The 19,396-nt window shown below is 42.7% G+C and overlaps 1 protein-coding gene across 6 annotated transcripts in view; it reads left to right on the top strand.

Moving 5' to 3' along the window:
* rerea (arginine-glutamic acid dipeptide (RE) repeats a) overlaps positions 1-19,396 on the top strand; it is a 164,880-nt gene that overhangs the window by 97,890 nt on the left and 47,594 nt on the right. For all 6 annotated transcript variants that reach the window (XM_058764419.1, XM_058764420.1, XM_058764421.1 and 3 more), the window contains 2 exons: positions 18,280-18,385; positions 19,260-19,356. In XM_058764419.1, coding sequence (XP_058620402.1) covers positions 18,280-18,385; positions 19,260-19,356 — 203 coding nt within the window. The remainder of the gene's footprint in view (positions 1-18,279; positions 18,386-19,259; positions 19,357-19,396) is intronic.

Raw genomic sequence — 19,396 nt, 5'->3', positions numbered from 1 at the left:
TTAAATTCAGCAGCAGCAGTAGCAATATGCTAAAACGTGTGTTTTCTCCATTGGCCTTATTGAATTAATGATTGGGGGTGTCTGTAATGGTAGTCAAATAGTCTTTTTATTTCCCACCACATTTTTTTTACAAATTATGGTTTTTGCGAATTGGCTTTTCATTGTTCTGATGCCCCCACGCTGAATTATTCATCGGCGTGGTTTATTTCGGCAAACCTGACTGTAAAGCCCTTTAAGCATCGGGCCTGTAAGTAAATCTGCTGTGAAATGCTGCAACTTAATGGCCATTTTGATTAATGTTCTTGAATGAAGTGTGCGGCTCTTTTTTCTCCCTCCCTCCTGTACACTTGAAACTCCACTAAAGGAAGCATTAATGCTGCTGGTGGTAATGACATTAGGTACTTAGCACTGTGCAAAATACACATAGCCCATGCTGCACTGCTTCCAAATGGGCATCTCTCCAAAAACAATTGAAGCTTTGTTTGTATCTGTTTGTTTTTGGTGTCTTTTTTAAAAACACTTTTTCTATTTTATTTCCAAAATGAAGCTATTTAGGCAAACCAACAAAATTCAAATCGATATGTAATTGATAGGGCTGTCACAATAATAATTTCACTAGTCAATAGCAATATCAGTGAAATTTCATGGTTCTTGATACCAACTTCAGTACCACAGGAACAAAAAAAAAAAAACTTTTATTCAATTTTTATTTTTTTTCTTGTTAATATTGATGTTAGATTCATATTAGTACCATAAAGACAGATCTATTATGATGCAAACACTGGTATTTTGGTGTAAAGTTGATGCCAAAAAAATGTAGTTTTTCTTTTTTTGTGTGTGAGCTTTTTTTTACCAAAATACCACTGCTTTCTTTACCAATAGTAGCCAAATAAGATAGTGAGAGAGAATAGTCAACTTGTATTACCATCCAATCCGAAAAAGGATTGGATGGTAATACAATCCTTCTTTTTTTTCTTCTAGATCACACCTCCCTCTCTCTCTTTCTCTCCCCCTTATACCTTCAACAGTTCTGTGCTTTCAGTAAACGCTACTATGGAAACCAGCTGTGTGGCCAGGGGGAAAGAAAGAGGGATAGAGGGAGGAGGAAGAGCAAGAACAAGGGGTAAAATCAAAATGGAGGTGTGTGGGGTCAACAATGGGGTATGGGGTGGTGATTACATTGCCAGATGGAGCCGGGAGAACCGCGAGGCTGGAGATAACATTTTCATAAGACACCTGAAAGCACAATCAATAGCAGATCCTTGACGGGTGAGACTAAATTATTAAACAGAGCCTTTCTCGCCACGTTTCATTATCGCGGCTTTCCCTTCCCAGACTACCGCCGCTGCTTTGCTGGTGGCGGGGTGGGTATTTGTCAAGTATTTTTATGCATTAGAAATCATTTGGGTCTCGAAGGAACGGCTATGTTAATTTCGCTCTCCTCATCTCGGATTGCCGGAATCTGCCGCAGAGACACAATGCCGTTTTTGGCACATCACAGGCAAATTCCCTCTTCTGATGTCTTCACTAGCATCTGAAGCTGGGAACGCTGAGCCCTGGCATTCAACCCAACTGTTTCATCTTAAAAAAAGGAAAGGCAGGCTTCTCTATCTCATCCGCTTTGATGTCAAAGAGAAGAAAAATGACAAAGATACCAACACGAAGGGAGTGTTTACACTTTCCCAATCACACTGTGATAAAACAACTATTGTACTGATGTAATCCTCAGTATTTTAATTACAGTTGAAAATTGGACTTGACGTTTTTTTTTTTCACATTTGTTTTTTCCCTCTCAAAACCATTATAGATGAAATTTAAATTATATTTCCTCACAAACCAAACAACACTATCATTTTTATTCTCCAGTTGTATTTCCTGTTCTCGTTAACTAAAACATTGTAATTGATATTTGCCTCCAAGTAATTTGCTTCATGTTGTGTATTAGCCAAGTGCGTTACGGAGTCTTTGCACGGCCAATATTTATTGCAACAATCCTGTTCTCCAAACACATGTGCTTGGCCTGGCTGCCGTGTAATTGGATCCTCCCTTCCCGACACGACTGGCGGTCTTCTCTCTCGCTCTCGCTCTCTCTCTCTCTCTCTCTCTCTCTCTCTCTCTCTCTCTCTCTCTGTCTGTCTCTCTCTCTCTCTCGCTCTCTCTGACTCGCTGCACCTTACACCACTTCCTTCTCATCTGTCTCTTTTCCTATCCTTTTCTTCCCCACCTTTCTAGAGTGTCTCGGCACTGCTTCTCAGTTCACCGAGTGTAATTTCCAGCTTGTCCAAAGTGTGACATGCCAATAAAAAAAGCTGTGGAAGTGAAGATTTACAGTGGTATCGAGTTCACATGCTTCCATCGGGTGGCTCTCTCCATTAAAGAACACATGTTGCAAATTAGCTCTCGCTGAAGAAGAAGAAAAAACTCTAGAGGGAGAGTGGGAGGGCTCTCTGGTCTGGGGAGGATGGGAAATATAAGGCGCTAGAAAATTCCACTGCCCTCCATCTTCACGCCCCTCATGTTATTCCTTCCCATTTTCTTTCTGTATGCATTTTCCCTCTCGCGTCATCACAATAGCTTCAAAACTGTCTGTTTTTGGCTGTGTTTGTGGGAATGCTTGAAAGGTGATTTTAGCATCTTTTTATGTTGCCGTTTTACCTGTAGGCTAATTGTCATACTTCTCAGGCATGTTTCAGAGCTTGTTTAGATGCAGCGGGCTTGATGTGAAAGAGTGAGGCTGCTGAAGAGCCCTGTCAGAATGAATGGATGACAGCTTTTAGATGTGGTAGTTTGCATTAAGTATGTTAACATACAGAGATATAATTGAGCTACAGCATGTTTTTGTACAAGTCGTCTTTGCCAGTCTAAATATACGTGACACTTTCGTAATCAGTCCGATTAACTAAGTCTGTTTGTCCGACTTATTCGCAAAAATTTCAATATGATTGAAATGTTTACATTTTTAAAGGGAATTATGCTTTAGTCTGACTGAAATTAAACCTTTAAAGTTCATGTAAACATACTTGCTCTTCATGCCTAAAATATTCTTGAATTTTTCATGTTTGTCCAGTGTCTGTGCTATTCTTTTCCAGAAGATAACAGATTTAAAAAATTGTCGTTGCGCTTGTTTAAACTAAAGTTGTATGTCTTAACCCCCTCACACAAGTGCGCACAATGGAATTTTGATTGTGAAACAACGGCCCAGGCCAGTGTTGACAGCTTGTTGACAAACTAATTAGTCTAAAAAAAAAATTCAAGGTGCATGTGCAGCTGAACATATAGAGTACGCATGGTTAGAAAAATCTGCATATGAGTGAGTGCACTATGCTGGTGATGAAATTTACTGTACACAATACACATACTTTGGCCATTAGTTTGTTATAACTGCACATTTCAAAAAGGTCATGCCCCTTTGCTGACTCTTTGTCCCGCAGCTGAACCCACAAGGGCTGCATTTTCCAAATCTGGTTATTTGTCAAAATTAATTCACAAATCAATTGCGGCGGATTCCAACTGGAGCGAGATACCAGAGGAGCCAGATATGAATTCCTCTCATGAACAGAATGTTTTATTAGCTTTTTTCTGTTTTTCTCTTCACCATCTCCTTCATGCCAGCATGAAGTTCATAAATAGCGCTTGATACTACAGCCGTGCACTGAGACCAGACTCATCTGCGCTCTGGAAAGAACAATGCGGAGTGCAATGAAGCGCTCTGGCTCTCTCAGCCTCTAACCTTGGGCTATTGAACTTAACATCCCATTTATAGATTGCCGTTATGCCTCAGCCATTTGTAGCAGAATAGCTCTTTATAGCTTTAAGAAAAAGTAATGAGATAGAAAGAAAGAGCAGCAGATCATTTTCTGCACACTTACATGTTGAGAATGTTTGTTTTCTTTTTTCTTTCTCCATTTCTTTCTTTGAAAAGGCTCTGCCGCTGCCTGGTGGTACTGATAAATGTGCGCCTGTGGACATGCTCCAAGACGAGGCCATGCTCTCCATTTATAATGTCCTCCGTGCACCGGACACACATGTCCGAGGCTGATCCATGCTGTCGAGGAGATGCACAAAACTCTTCCCTACCGCTAAAGATGAAATGGGCTGATTTAATGTGTAGACCTGCCTGGAAGGTGATATGGAGTGTGTGTGACTAGAAGAGACAGATTAAGACCCCAGTCTGTCTGTGTGCGTTTTCCTGGTGTGACACATATGCTCTCCAACGTTCCCAGTGCCACTCAGAAATACGTTAGCTGCACAGCCGCATGATGCTCTGACAGAATATCCGTCCTCAGTTTGGCTCTCACAGGTGAAGTGTTTTTTTTCTGCCTGTTTGGTCTTGAACTGTATGTTCCTCTGGCCTGATGTATTGGGAGCCAGGCTAAGGTTGGACACATGTTAGGAAATGCCAAGCACAATGCAAGATCTGGATTAGTTGCTGATATAGAGAAAGTGCCAGGGCAGTATTGTAGATATAATTTATATTATAAATTATATTTCAAAAATGTATTTTGCAAAATGGACTGAAACGTATTTTGGATTTTGCATATTTCTCAGTCTGGTTGAAATGGTTTTTATATGGCACTGCATGAAATGCTGAGTTTAATCGCAGTCTAGTTTTGATATTGCCTTGCAGTGTATTGGATAGTGAAATGTGTATTGACATGTCATGTATTGCATTATGAGATATCTGGCAGCAGTCCTATTAATTTATAGGCTGCTTAAGATTTGTGACACATGAATCAGTTTATTTATATGACTGTGTAGTAAAAGATATATATTTAGACCAGAGTTCTGTTGGTAAAGTGTTTCCTTACTAAAATGAAAGACAAAAATAGAGAAAACATTGAGATGAATCGCTTTTATTGAAGGCAATTGGTGTGTCTGTCTGAGGCAGATATTAATTCATTCAGTGACATCTTTGTGAGTCGCCTATGGTGGTAAACTGTTGTCGTTTTGATGCAACAGCTTTTAAATATTTTTGAAATCTTTTTAGTTTCCTTTTCCAAGGTCGGTTCAGAGTGATAGTGGCAGAGACGCCTTTGTAACATCTGTGCAACACATCATCCAAGCAGGTTCAGAGCGCAGGGGAGGCCTCTATCTGTGTGTGTGTGTGTGTCAGTCACACTAAAGCAAAGGCAGAGCTCATGGTGCTGTATAAAGGCCAATTGATTATAGGCACCGCTGGGGCAGCAGGACAGGCTGATGGTGGAGTGTTTGAAGAACCGAGGTGCTGGCCAACATCTCAGAAGCTGGGAAACCCTCGCTGAGATGTTCTGAGCAGCAGGCCAATTTAGTATTTAAAAGGTGAGCTCTCTTTTAGCGGCATGGGAAGTTGAAAGGGCTAGTGCTGGCGGCCCAGCTTGCTTCAGCGTGGAAAGGCTGGCCGCTACAGCTGCCTGCCCGCTGTAATTAAGTGTGAACTGTTTGCTGCCACAAATGGCATTTAAATGCCAAGTGGTAGCCAGAGCACACGTAATATCAGGAGTTTATGGCTTCAACCTTGCCTTTTCTCTTTTTTTAGTCTCTCTTTCCCACCACGGCTGGATGGATGGAAGGGATTTAGTGTATATAAAGGTTTACAGAGGAGAAGGAGAATATAGAGAGGAGCGAGTGGAAGTGGTTTGTGCTCTGCAGTCTCTCGTGATCGGGGGCATCGACACACTGTAACGATCTTAAGCCGGCGCTGTCAAACCGCTCTTACCGACAGCCATTAGAGAACTGTGTGTGGGAGGTTGACATTTAAGCATGAAAATTTAAAGAATTACAGGCAAGTCGTGAGAATTATATCATGCAGTCGCACATATTCTTGGCGAATATCAGCTTTATATTCTACAACGTGACCGATTTATACACTGTAGCATACAAATCATGCCAGTCACCATATTTAATATCACGTCATGCATTTCATGCGGTAAAAGCAGTCTCTTGACAGCTCTTGACATACTTAATTTTTAAGAGATGTTGCTGTTCTTCCTGGTTGAGTGAGATCTCTTACATCAGAAGACATCTAAATACTTTTCCATTTTAAGTCACAAACCAGTTTAGTTCCATAATGTAATGGATTGTAGAGTGAAACATGATATTTCCTGAGGAAAAATGAAGGATAGAATTTGAATTGGTCTATTGGAAATCGATTGGATTGTGAAAAGTAGTTATGTGAAATAGTAGAGGGAGACTCAATGCACTTTTGGTAAAACCATGTTTATTTAAATTTATTTAAAATAGAAACCTTTTGTAACATTACAAATGTCATTATTGTCATCCTTTTCTGAAAAAGTATTTAGCATGTTTTACCTATATTGTGCATGCTTTTACCATTATAAATATGGTCAAAAGGAAGTGTTTGTACATTTTACGCTTTAAAATGATAGTGAGGTTTTTTCTTAATGCATGTGTCAACCACCTGTGTGCAGGAGACTGGGTGTGAGCGCATACTTTTTTTTTTTTTTTTTTCGTGGAAATTGCACAAATGCTGGTGTAATTAGAGAGCAGCAGAGCTGTATTGTGGAATTATGGGTAATAGCAGTGCTGGTGCATTAGGGTAGAGAGTGAGCTGTTAGATCAGGCTCATTGTGGAGAGACTGTGAACTGGATTAGATGAGTGATCAGAATGAGAATTTCTAACTCAGTGCTGCTTTCTTGATGGCTCCCCCAGAATGCAGTCCTTTTTAAAAAGGGTAAAATTGTTGCAAAAGTAAGAGGGGTTATAAGAAAAACAGCAGAAACCGATGCCCACTGGCTGTCACTGGACCCAATGAGCACGAGAGAGCAGGAGCTCTGGGCTTTTACACTCTCCTTGTGGAGCGTTTCGATGTGGGGCTTGACAGCGTGTAATCACTCACACACACACTTCGTGTGCATCGCATGTGTGTTTGTTTGCTTCTAGGAGAGCCGGCTGGTCAATACTTCAGGGCTGCAATCAGGGGAGGCTCTGCAATCAATATCATCACAGTGGGCTGGAAAATGTCCTCCGTGCACACAGCATTCTACGTAGCCAGAGAGAGAGAGAGAGAAAGGGAGGATGGGAAAAAAATACAGCATGAAAGAAAACAAATGCAGGGAGGGGCAGTGCAAATGGTTGTAAATCTCAGCAGGCTTGCAAACAAACAGTGCTTTTCAGTCATCATACACAAAACGGCTCTGATAGCGCTTTATCACCTCACCGACGCTCCCTGCCTCTCCACCACTGGCTGCTCAGGGCTGTCAGTCATCCAGCTGGAAGCTTGTTGGCTGGTGTGTGAGTGGGCGGACCTTGTGCAAAAGGCTGGAGGGATAATTTACCGACCGTTGCACTAATGATGCTGAGCCGGGTGCCATCAATAACCACACGCCCCCCCTCAAACATCCACACACACACACACGCGTTCATAGACTGAAGACCACATTTAGCTGTCAGCCTCACTTTGTGTCGTCCTTCATCTCCGCAGACGTTAACACACGCAGACGTTTCTTTTCTTCTTTTCGTTCTAATCTAGTCCGGTGGCGCGTCTTCTGCGCCAGCTTGGTTTGACATTAGTTCGGCGGTGGAGGCCGATACCTCGCTCTGCCAATTGAGATATCAGTTTACTCCGAGTGTACTACGGTACTTGATGAAAATGTCAAATGGCTGATGTCTCTGCAGCCCTCCCCCGACCATATGCTCACATTTTAGTGCATGGGAAATCGTCTGCGCGGTTCACGCCAGCCTCAGTGTGTGTGTGTGAGTGTGCACCCACTGCCGCCCATTACATCTAATTAGATTGACCTCAGCTCTTATCTGGCAGGACTGTGTAGGCACTCTATAACAAAGAACCGACTTGGTGGCTGCTGGTAGAGGTGTGTGTGTGTGTGTAGTAAGGGTTGAAATACAGCTGAAAGATGGCATGCTGGGAGTGCAACCGTGGGCTGAGTGTCAGCCGTGACCCTTGAACTCCAGCTGCCTGTGTCCTCCTCATCCCTGCGAGAGAGATTCATCTCCTCTTCTCCTTGACGCAGAGTCAAAGCCTGTGTGCCAGACTCGACAAGGAGATCCGCATTGTTTCCTGGAAGTTGTGCGCATGCGCAAACCCGCATGTGTGTTTGTACGTGGAGCGCGTGTGTAATTAAAGAGGACGGAGGGATTGGAGGAGGCAGATGATCTCTCCTCATGCCTGTAGTGCAGGGCTCCTGTGGCAGATTGACAGTCTGGAGCACAGATAAGCAGCTTCCTGTGGCGCTCCTCTTTATTTCTCCCCCTCCGCCCCGTAGGGAGCTGTTTCAGCCACGCACACATGCTCATTAAAATCTAAATGTATAGGGAATGAGGCTACGCCTGTGCCTGTCTGTCTACATGAGGAAGTGCGTTGTCATTCAGATGTATATCCGGTATCTGTGTCGTGTTTGTATGAATATTTGTCAGCGGTAATTTCTCTCGGCCACCGGGTAAAGTGCCGCCCGTCGAGCCAGAGGGCGGGGCTCCAGCTGGCATGTCGCAGGCCGGTTAGTTTACCGTCTGTCCACACACACACACAGGCTCCCCGACTCATCCTAAGGACCTCACGCCACGGTCCTTCTAGATAGTTGAACGCTTGCCCACCTCTTAGGACGCGTGAGCTGGATCAGTATGCAGATCCGTCCCTTTGCCAGCCTGTGTAATGCTTTGGCTCCTTTATGCGAGAGGTATTAGGAACTAAATATTTGCAGAGGTTGATGTTTGAAAGGAAACCCAGTGCAGGGGGATGTTGGGTGAAAGGAGTGTGTGATGAATCACAAGTGAGGGTGGGAATTGTGCTCTTGTCCTGCCTTGATTTTTCTTCTTCCACTGGAGTGTACTTGGTAAAGACTACTTCCTGCTGAGTATCATTGTCAGGCAGTCAGGACTTGTAAGGATCAGCATTTTTTCTTTTCTTCCTCTCTCCCTTTCTTTATATCTTCAGTTTTAAAAATGATAGCTCTGTTTCAAATCCAGTAAGCTATATTACTGTCTACATAGGCAGTTGCCTTTTAAGGTAGCATCCAAATTATTATAGAACCTCTTACACGGAGTTATGGTTTTAATTTTATAATTAAGTTTTTATTACTATACTTTTTGTCCAGTTTTTATTATTTTTAGTCTATCAAAAATGTTTTTTTTTTTTTTTAGCACAGTCTAGTGTTGTAATGTAGTCAATAGAATAAACAAGCCATCTTAGAAGGCAGCATGAGGCTACTGTCTACATTTTAGAATAGCTGTTATAATGAGATTTGCTTACGATTGCTTAAAGGAACGGTTAGTCCAAAAATTATTATTTTTATAATTTACTCACACTTGTCATTCCAAACAGGTATGACATAAGCCAAGGTATTTTGAAAAATGACAATTTTTAAGATTTATTTTTGCCGTTAAAAAATAACAGTAGTTAGACAGGAAGCGAAATGGGAGTGAGAGGGGGACTGGATCGGGAAAGGTCCACAAGCCAGGAGTCGATCTCGGGATGCCCGAAACGCAACAGTGCACGCCGACATAAATGTCTTTAATGTTGTTTAGGATCCCATTGATCCTAAAACTGTTCTTTAATTCCTAAATTCATCTTTTGGGGTGAACTATTCCTTTAAAATGTGATCTAGGTAGACAGGTTTTGGAACGGAGCTAGAGTTTTTATAAATATTTCCGTCAGCTGCAGTTAACCGAGTCAGCGGGGGAGATGGCAGAGTTAAATCAGTCTCTCTCGCTCTCTCTCGCTCTCTCTCACATCAACCCAAACAGCTTGACTTATATACAGAACCTGGTCTTGGACTCAATGCACAAATGCCGAGCCACATGCACACTGACCAATGAAAGTTGAAAGTTGAACGCTGTAATCAGCCCAATCAAATAATCAGAACCCAAGTGAGTCAGCGACGCAATTAGAGCCAGAGCAGAACAAAGAGCATTGTGTCAGAGTACAGCAGCGCAGAGAACAGAGGAAGGGTTTGCGCAGCGTCTGTTACCTCAAGCCGCTTTCCCTGCATCAGCTTGGCTCGCTCCAGCCCGAACACACTGATCGATTAGCCGTGGCTTAACCAAGACTTCTCATTTCCTGCCTTCCATTACCGCGCTCCATCACACCCGGCACTGCTCAGCGGCCCATGCTGCAGCCTCAATGCTGGGATTAACCAGCCAACCAGGCACTCACACACGGCGTGTTTTCCTCTCTCTGTTTTCTGTACCCTAACATAAAGGCCCCACAGCTTGCGCTTCATTCATACGTCAGTCTCGTAAACACGCTATTTCTTCATTTAACTCGTGCTGCAGCCATTGCCTGTGGTTCAGCCCTTTTCACCCCACCATGATCCTGTCTGTGTTTATCTATGAATGCATGGCTGCTCCCCTCCCCGGCGAGTGAAACGACCCAGTCATTAGGCCACACTAACAAGGCAGCGCATTGTCTCTCTCTCTGCTTTCATTCAGGAAGTGCAGAGACATGAGCAGGGACTCAAGGCTAAACCAAGCCCGCTGCTTGTGCGACTGATCCGCCGTCGCTCTCTCTACAGATTTCAGGACTGGATAAGCTCACAGGCTCATGTGTTTTGCCTTTGTGCTCAAATGTTTTGAGATGTTTCACATTTCTGGGAGGCTGTACGCCAGGCTTGTGCTCTTGTAGTACATTATCTCACCGGCCGTGTGACAAGGTTGTGTCAGAGAGCTGTAGAATTATGGAGTAACTCTATACTACGACGGTGACCATTGAGGTCAGGAACACGGATCGGGCGTCCCCTGAGCTCGCAGGCATTCTCCACTCTAAGTTGCACTGCTTCAGTCCATAAATCTACACTGTCAGCAGCCATTTAGGGCTGGCACAGTCAGCTTTTAGATAAGATGTTACCCAAGACAAAAGAAGAGGTCAAATCTAAATCTCTGCAAGAGAGAGAAATGGATTCAGCAGTGGTTACATTAGTCTTTGAATTGGTTGCTGAATGATTACTCTCCAAAATTGGTCCTAATTGCATATTTACTAATATAATTATTATTATTATCTTGCTAATTTATTTTAATATGGTTTTATAACCTAATTTACCCTATTACCCTGTTAAATAAGATATAAATTAATATATTGTTTATCTTTTTTAACATTTTATTATATTATTTACATTATATTAAAACATTATCTGTCAGTAAGCAGATCAAAATTTAAATCACGAAGTAATTTGTTGATTTAAAAGCCTGAGTTTTTGAGGCTGTTTGACCACTTCATTAAAAGAACCTGATCATAAGAGTCATTTTTGAATCGGACAGTTTGCACTGTATGTTGTTTTTTTGAGTGCTGTCAATGGAGACTACACAATAGAAAGGCGTGATGTGTATTTATTGTGTTTGATGTGATTGGATACCACAAAATAATACAATCACATTCAATTCAGGCTGCAAATTCACATTGTGGGAAGAATATGATTTATTTTGTCTGGGCGCTGTCAATTGAGCAGCGACATTGAAAGCTTGTGTGTGTGTGTACAGCAAAGCTTTCTGATTTGGCCTGTTATCGATAGCTGTATTCAGAGCTCTTCATTTCCTGCTATTGTCTGGATCGTTCAAATACAACCACAACTGAAGGAAAAGAAAGTAGTCTGTATTTAGCTATTTTAGAAACTATGCGGGTATCTTATCAGTCTGCTCACATGCTTTACAGATTGCTTTTTATAGATAAAAGCATTCATTTTTATGATACATTGTTTTGTTTAACCATTTTGAAAGAATGTCTCTGGTTTGGTTTGCGTCTTTTAATGTCTCCCACAACAAAACGTTACAAGAACAATAGACCTGTGAAGGAAAAAGTGTTTCTCCTTCATAGCAATAAAATAACAACCGTTTAAATATTAACGTTGTCTTTCCACCCATTTTTTGCCTGGAGACTGCTGTCAGTCATGTCTCAGGAAACACCCCTTTCTTTCATGTCCAGCCCCCAGCATTCAGGCAGTAACTGAAGTGTTTGAGTACCAGGTGGGGGGTTGAGTGAGGGGAAAAAACTGTTTTGAAAGAGGAAAAGGGGGGGAAGGGATATGAGCCGGTCACACCTGCTGTGTGTAGCAACCCAACACACGCTGTGATACACATCACAGCCACTGCCTCTTCATATCAAACACACCTGACGTGATATCGCCCAACGGCCAGCTACAGGAAATAGCCTTCGAGATCAAGAATCAGGGCGAGGAAATGGAGAGAGGGAGATTATGTGAAGTGCACAGAGTCAAGTGTTTTAAGTGTTGCTGTGTTTTTGATGCTGGTGTAATGGATGCAGCAGTAGCAGGGAGATCTTAATTAGCATTATTTGTACACCCAGCACGGCGCGAGTCGGCGCTAAATGGACAGGAACGTACGATAATGCCTGCAGATCTCTGGCTTCCAGAATGTATACGTGCACAAGATGGATAAGGTGGTTTCGTTCCAAAACCCATTGAGCTGCTTTGCTTTGTACCATCTACATATGGAGCTGCTTTCTAAAGTGAAAACCACAACTGATTCCAGCTGAGTTTAGCATAGCATTTTACGAAGATAACCGCATGATGCTGTAATAAACATAAACGCATAGAAGAGACATGCATAGGTTATTAATTGCATTAATTGTTTCAAGTCTTTATCTATAATTTTTAGTACTAAATAAAAATAAATTTAGAGTTCACATTTCACTTAACATGGCCACCATTTTGGGTACATTCCAATGCATTCTGGGATTGTCTTATCCACAAATAATACGTACAATCATGACAAAGCAAGGCAATCCTTAAAGAGATAGTTTACCCAAAAATAAATTGTCATTAATTACTTACACTCATGTCGTTCCAAACCCTTAAGACCTTCGTTCATCTTTGGAACACAAATTAAGATATTTTTGATGGATTCAGATTCCATCAAAAATATCTTAATTTGTGTTCCGAAGATAAACAAAATTTTCAAATAAATTCCTTTTCAAATAAATGCTGTTCTTTTGAACTTTGTTCATCAGGGGAAAAAATGTATTATGGGTTCCACAAAAAAATGTTAAGTGGAGCAAATGGTTTTCAACATTTGTAATGTTTGAGCATCAAATAAAACGTATTAGAGTGATTTCTAAGGTTTCAGCTTTTGCAAGTATAATGCCATTCCACTCACATTGCCTATATTCTTGTGCTCTTTGTTTGAGGAGCACTGTTTATATACATATCTACCCATGTAGATCATTCCAACACAGTCACTATTCAGGTTGCTTTAAAAGGCAGCTGTTTACGTAGGCCGTAGACAATGAGGTTCTGGGACAGAGCTGTAAATTTTGGCTGAAATTGTGTATTAGAAAGGTTGCATAATGTTGCCTTTGGGTTGGGAACATGTCTTAAAATGTTACCTAGGCAGACAGCTTCACTATGTCTTGGACCAGAGCTCACATGAGTGGATTTGTGTCGCAAGGTTGGGGGTGTAGTTTCATCCTGGTTTTGTTACACTAAAAATCTCCCCCTTTGAACTGCCTAATGCTCATCAAATCCAATATAGAGAGTGGCTGACAGATGGGCAGACTTTGTTCAAAGCGAGTCGAGATTTAATATCTAAACAGCAGAGGGAGAGAGAGAGGCGCCCGGTGTTTAGCAGCATAAAGGTCCTGACTGTGCCGGCATCACAGCTGTGACTCTCTCCCTCCCTCCCTCCATTTGTTCTTGTAGACAGGCGGAGGAGTAATCTGTACACAGGCTTTTGCAGGGGAGAAACATGTCATCAGCACTTGTTTACCATTATTAGTTTCAGTCTGACGGTGGCAGGGCAGCACAATTGCTCTCCTTCAACCGCCCGAGCCGAAAGGAGTCTACGTGAGACTCGCTGCTTTTTCTTTTATTAAAAAAGGAAAAGCACGCTGCATGTCTTTATTCACATGGGACGTTTTTGTTCACGGGGCTTGCAACGACGTGTTTTTCCTCTCTTTGTCACTCGGGCACATACAGCTGTGAGCTGAGGTCCAGATGGAAGTGCTTGTGTGTGTGTATATGGAGAGAGCTGCGTCTGGTCTATGTCTGAGAGGCAGTTAAAGAGAGAGCGAGCGTATGGGCGGAAACTGTCTCGGTGTGCACATCCATCATGCGTGAGAGAGTGAGCCCTTCCTGTCTGCCTGCTCCTCGCTAATCATATTATGTTTTGTAGATCATAGATCTGTCCCTCTCGATGCCACCAACATGTTCGCACACTGGGCGGAACAAGCTGTTTGGATTCTTCACATGTCTGCCAAAGCCCTCAAGAAACCATTTTCCACCCCCACCTTCTTCAGGAACTGCAAAAACGCCAGCTTTTCTTTGGTTCCTCTGCACAAGCCCAGTTTGGTTAGGGAAACCGGAGAGAGTTCTGGTGCCGGAAGACAGAAAAGCACAACATTGAAATTGAAAATAAACACACATTTCCTGTTAATGTGCTCTAGGTGGGGAGCTTCAGGGTCTGGCTTTGCTTAACTGTGGATTGGTTATGTGAGAAGAGACCACGAGGGCCCAGGCTGCGGTTGTTTTACCGTCTCCTGTTAATGTGGGAGCCATGTGACTGCTTTGAGCTGCCTATGTTAACAGATAAGACCTGCCAGCACTGCTGCTGCCGCCATGTTTAATGATTACGCTAAACGGACGAAATGTCAGCCGGCAACACGCAGCGTCAGGTCACAGGGGTGGGAGGTTCTGCCACGGCGGCCGTATCGGTGTTGGTACCTTCAGCAATAGCATGTAATAAAGCGTGACTAATTCAAACGCCGTGTGCGCAGGCATTGGCTTCGTGTAATTTTCCTCTCATTACCACCTCGGTTCTGCGTCCAAGCATGGCTCAAGAGCCCGCTTCTGTGTGCAGCTCTTTAATTCTCACATCACTAATGAATAGTCCTCACACATCTTTTTTTCTGTGATGTGTGCCACACATCAGGTTATTATTAGCCCAGTAGCTCCCTGTGGAAAGCCCAGCTGTTGGCGTGCCGGTGGAGTCTGCTTAACACCCCTGGTAGACTCCACCCTGCTCTGTTCCCCCTCCGGCCAGACCTTGTAAAGTCCAGCTTCAGCCTCTTATAGCGCTCTCACTGGACTCTTACGCTGGCTGTGCTGTAATTAGTGCTGCCCGCGCTGTTCGTCTCGCCCTACCTCCCCTGTGCTTCTGACACTTCCCACTTCTCTCTTCTGCCCTCTTTAGGTTAGGCTTATATCAAGTAGCATCAGGCATCACAATATGCATGTTTGGATTGGAGTGTATTATATACACTCTGTATATACATTTTATAGATATCGCACAGCCCTGTGAGGCTTGAATGTGAAATTCAGATTGGGTGGAGATGTCATTTCTGTTTTGGATTACCATGTGACTAGGGTTGGGTACCGCTTACATTTGAACTGGTATGGTACCAGTTAATGGTACCCAATGGTACCTTTTTTCAGTACTTTACTCTCTGTGTAATAACAAAAACATGTATTTCAGTGAAAAAAATGAGTCCAAAACTCTCAATTTCAACATTTTTAACAATAGGGCCCTACAGTCTTTTTCAGAAATTCTTGTTTTAATTTTTCATCAAATGAAAATTAAACCCTTTTATCTTTTGGCAAACAAACAGGGGGTTTACTATTAAAATTAACACATGGAAGAAACATTTTGTGAATATTCCTTTTAAAAAAAAGTTTCAATAATTGTATTTTTTTTTTCTACAATTAAGTGGTTAATCTGGTTGTATTTATTTTTATCATTTAATTTTTATTTAAAATAACAGAAAATTGAATAAGACGCACCTTATACTGTACAAAAGTAATATGAGTAATATATTTCTGTTAGCCAAAATGTTAAACCGTACTTTTATTTTGACAGGTTGCCGTGAAGTTTCTGGGTATACAGTATGATATGATGCTAGTTTTCTTAAAGGAAACAGTAAAATTCTCATGAAGAGACTCTCACAGCAGCTCTGGAGATTGAGTTCATGTGTTCATGTCGTCATATAGTGAGACGCAGAGGATGAAATCACTGCGAGCATTACGAGTGCTTCAGTGTTTATGTAGTAAACAAAACCACGTCTCCGCCATTCAAACATACAGAGGCAAGCAGAACATGCAGGTTTATTATTTAAACCATCTTTTTGCATTTTAATATTCATAGACACTAGTCTATATCGCGATTCGAATTAAGTGACAGACCTACTTTTGATTTATTCATCCAAAATATGACCAATTATGTGTCATTCCGCAATAAAGAGTAACTTCCATTTTTATCATCCCGCCCATGTTTTTGTGGAAACATTATGGCCCTAGAAATCCCCACATTTAAGAATTTCACGTCACAGGGTGTCTCTCACTCTCTCTCTCTATCTCTGTAACGTATGCGCCCAGATGCATTCTCAGGTACTGAAATTTGGCACCGATTGATTTAACGTGAATACTTCAGTACTTGGTAGTACCGAAGCAATTAGGTCGGAACCATTAACAGTACTGAGTTCGGTAACCAAACCCTACTTGACACCCTGGTTTAGTGGTTAACGATCAGACAAAGGAAGCAGCACGGTCATTATAGAGAGAAGAAGAGAGCACCGCCACCCCCTCCGTTCTCCTCAGGAATGTCTCGCTGCTCTGACGGAGGGGAAATCTCTCCTTTTACCGTCTCCGTTGCTGACTGAGACCCAGTTTATAAGTGAGCCGGCAGGCCCCTCGAGCAGTCTTAATTCAGTCATGGGTTTGGAGAGGTGGCTTTAAGCTGTGCTGGGATCAGCCGGGTGAGGAGCGGCTCGGGGAGGGGAGGGAATGCTGTGTGGAATGTCACTAATCAATTCAGCTTTGTAATTGTAATGGGCTCCTCGCCGCTGCCTCCATTCGACTGCCTCTCTCCGCCTCAGAGTGCTTATCTTGATAATTTGATTCTGCGCAGTGATCTGTTCAGTGTAACATGCAAACATAATTAGGGTCTGATAATGAAACAGTCATTTCCAGCTCTAGAGCAGCGACAGGAAAGGTCGCACAATTCGGCCACATAAGGAACTGTTTGGACGACACAAATATATTAAGCGTTTGTTCTTGAGGTCTGGAGGTGTTTGTGTTCATTTTTAATGTTGTAAATTAAGGCAGCAGTGTTCAAAGCAGCCCCTACACTGCTTTTGGTCTCCATCAGCCTCCGTCCTCAGCTAAACAAATCTCTGAAATACCCCGAAGGAGCACAGGTTGTCTCCCCATCTGCGGTGTAATAAGCTCTGACAACACCTCTGATGACACATACAAGTGGCCCAGTTACAGAGAGAGCGCTTTTAATCTCATTTAAATTGGGTTTTAACCATCTCAACCATACCAGAAACAGCAGCACCTTTTTTATTTTGCCTAGATTCCTCTTATTCATGGTCTTTAATGCCATGGATTCTTCCCTTTGACCTTCATTTGTCAGTAATTTGAAAAGAGAGAACATTTTTGCTATTCTTTAGCAGATATTCTACTTCATTTGCTCCCTCATAGTGGTTTCCAGTGACCTCAGTAAAGGTAGCAGGAGTCTTGAAATATCTCGACAATGAGCTCAGCCCCCCATCCGCCCCCCTTTGAGAAGCCAGAGCTGCATGAAGTGAATCAGGCTTTCAATAAAAAAAAGACCCTTGGCTCTGTGATCCACCCTGGGTTTATTTTTTTATTTTTTTTCCACACTAGGCTGGCGCAGTGGCACACACTCTGCCTTTTGTGGGGAATGTGGTAATCTGTAGTCATGTTAAAGATGACTGTGATTTCTGGCCGCTGCTCCGGGGGTCTTGTCGCCAGCGTCTGCTGAGCTGTGGTTTCTTTAATGTCCTTTTAAACCATTTGAATGGTCAGTTGGCTTCGTGTGAGAGGATAATAAATATTTCATGTCAGGGAATAAAAACAGTGCTTTGCCCTTTTCTTCCCTCTCTCTGGCCCCTCTTGGAAGCGCCTCTGGGAGGTCTGGCCATGACTCAGTGCTGCCCCTTGCTGGTCATTCTGCGCTACTGCAGCGAAGGCAGCTGTGTGCAGTCCCATGGACGGACGGCGGGTGGCAGAGTTCAAAGTGCAGCTGCGGAAAAGAGGGGAGCGGCAGCTGATGTGTTTGGCTAGACAAAGCCAGCCTCATTTTTTTTTTTTTTTCATTTTTAGTTGCCTGAATATGCACCATCCGTGTTTCTTCACCTCCCTCCCACACATGGTCACGAAGCTGTTTGCTTTATTAAAGAATTAAATGCCTTCAATCCTTTTTTAATTGACTTTTTTTCCACCCAGGGCTTTTGGCACAGGACGACTAGAACTGTAAACCCAGTTGTGGCACCGGCTCACGTTTGCCAAGAGCTCAATTTGCGATGCTGTTAACAAACAAACGATGTCTATTTATTTTAACAAATGTTTATTTTTCTCTTTCAGAGTAAACGGGACCATCTGTTAATGAATGTGAAATGGTACTACCGTCAGTCTGAGGTACCTGACTCCGTCTATCAGCACCTGGTGCAGGACCGTAACAATGAGAACGGTATGTAAGGTGTGTGTGTGTGTGTGTGTGTGTGTGTGTGTGTGTGATGGTTGAAAAACACAGAACTTCATTTGAAGGGTCCTTCTCACCCGCCATCATTTATGTAACCACCCCTGGTTATTGGTTTGTGAGGTTTCATAGAGAACGGCATCTCAAATAAATGTGGATTCGGAAAAAAAAAATACCACCCTCCTGCCCTTGTTTCCCTGGTAACGCTCCCTCAAGAGCGACAGCGGGGCCATGAAGTGCAAATAACTTTGAGTGTAATGTGCCCTCGGAGCTCTCATTCTCCTGACTATCAGCAGCAAATCTGAGCTTGATACACACATCAGGCAGTAATAACAGGCCGGGGGGCTCTGCCCGGCCGGGGCTTTGGCACTTTGATTCACACCGCACTCTAATAAAGCATTAAGAAGGCTTGCGTTTCTGCCAGCCTGCTGGAGAGCAGCAGCCGCCACCTGCTGCACCACTGACTAGTGTCATGGCAGCCATTGTTATTTGTGCTGATGCCATCTGAAGACAAATGTTCATCCAATAATGTCTGTGTGGATCTTTGATTGAAATATTTGCCTGAAAAGCTTCAGCATAAAAATACAGTTTAGTATTTCATACATTTTTTTTTTTTTTTTTTAATTGAATTGAAACCCATTGCTTAATTTTTTTTCCATTCTATTGTCCATTTCCAAGAGCTGCAGTACTGTTATATTCATTGTGGTATAAGTCTATAAGTCATATTTCATAAGCTGTGAGAGTGTCTGTGCATCTGTCTGGTTTCTTTTGTGTCTCGCCTGCGTTTATTATGTGTGCACGTTTTTATTAGCGGCAGTCTGGATGCCTCTCACGCTCAGTGTCTGCTTTCTGTCTCTTTCTCCAGACTCTGGTCGCGAGCTGGTTATTACTGATCCCGTGGTTAAGAGCAGAGAGCTCTTCATCTCAGACTATGTGGACACCTATCATGCTGCTGCCCTCAGGTAATACACACAATTACATTTACCTGTGCTTAGGAATTTG

This window comes from Onychostoma macrolepis, chromosome 23, assembly GCF_012432095.1.
Source record: "Onychostoma macrolepis isolate SWU-2019 chromosome 23, ASM1243209v1, whole genome shotgun sequence".
NCBI lineage: Eukaryota > Metazoa > Chordata > Actinopteri > Cypriniformes > Cyprinidae > Onychostoma > Onychostoma macrolepis.
The sequence above is the reverse complement of the archived record's forward strand: the minus strand, read 5'-3'. Positions and strand labels throughout refer to the sequence as shown.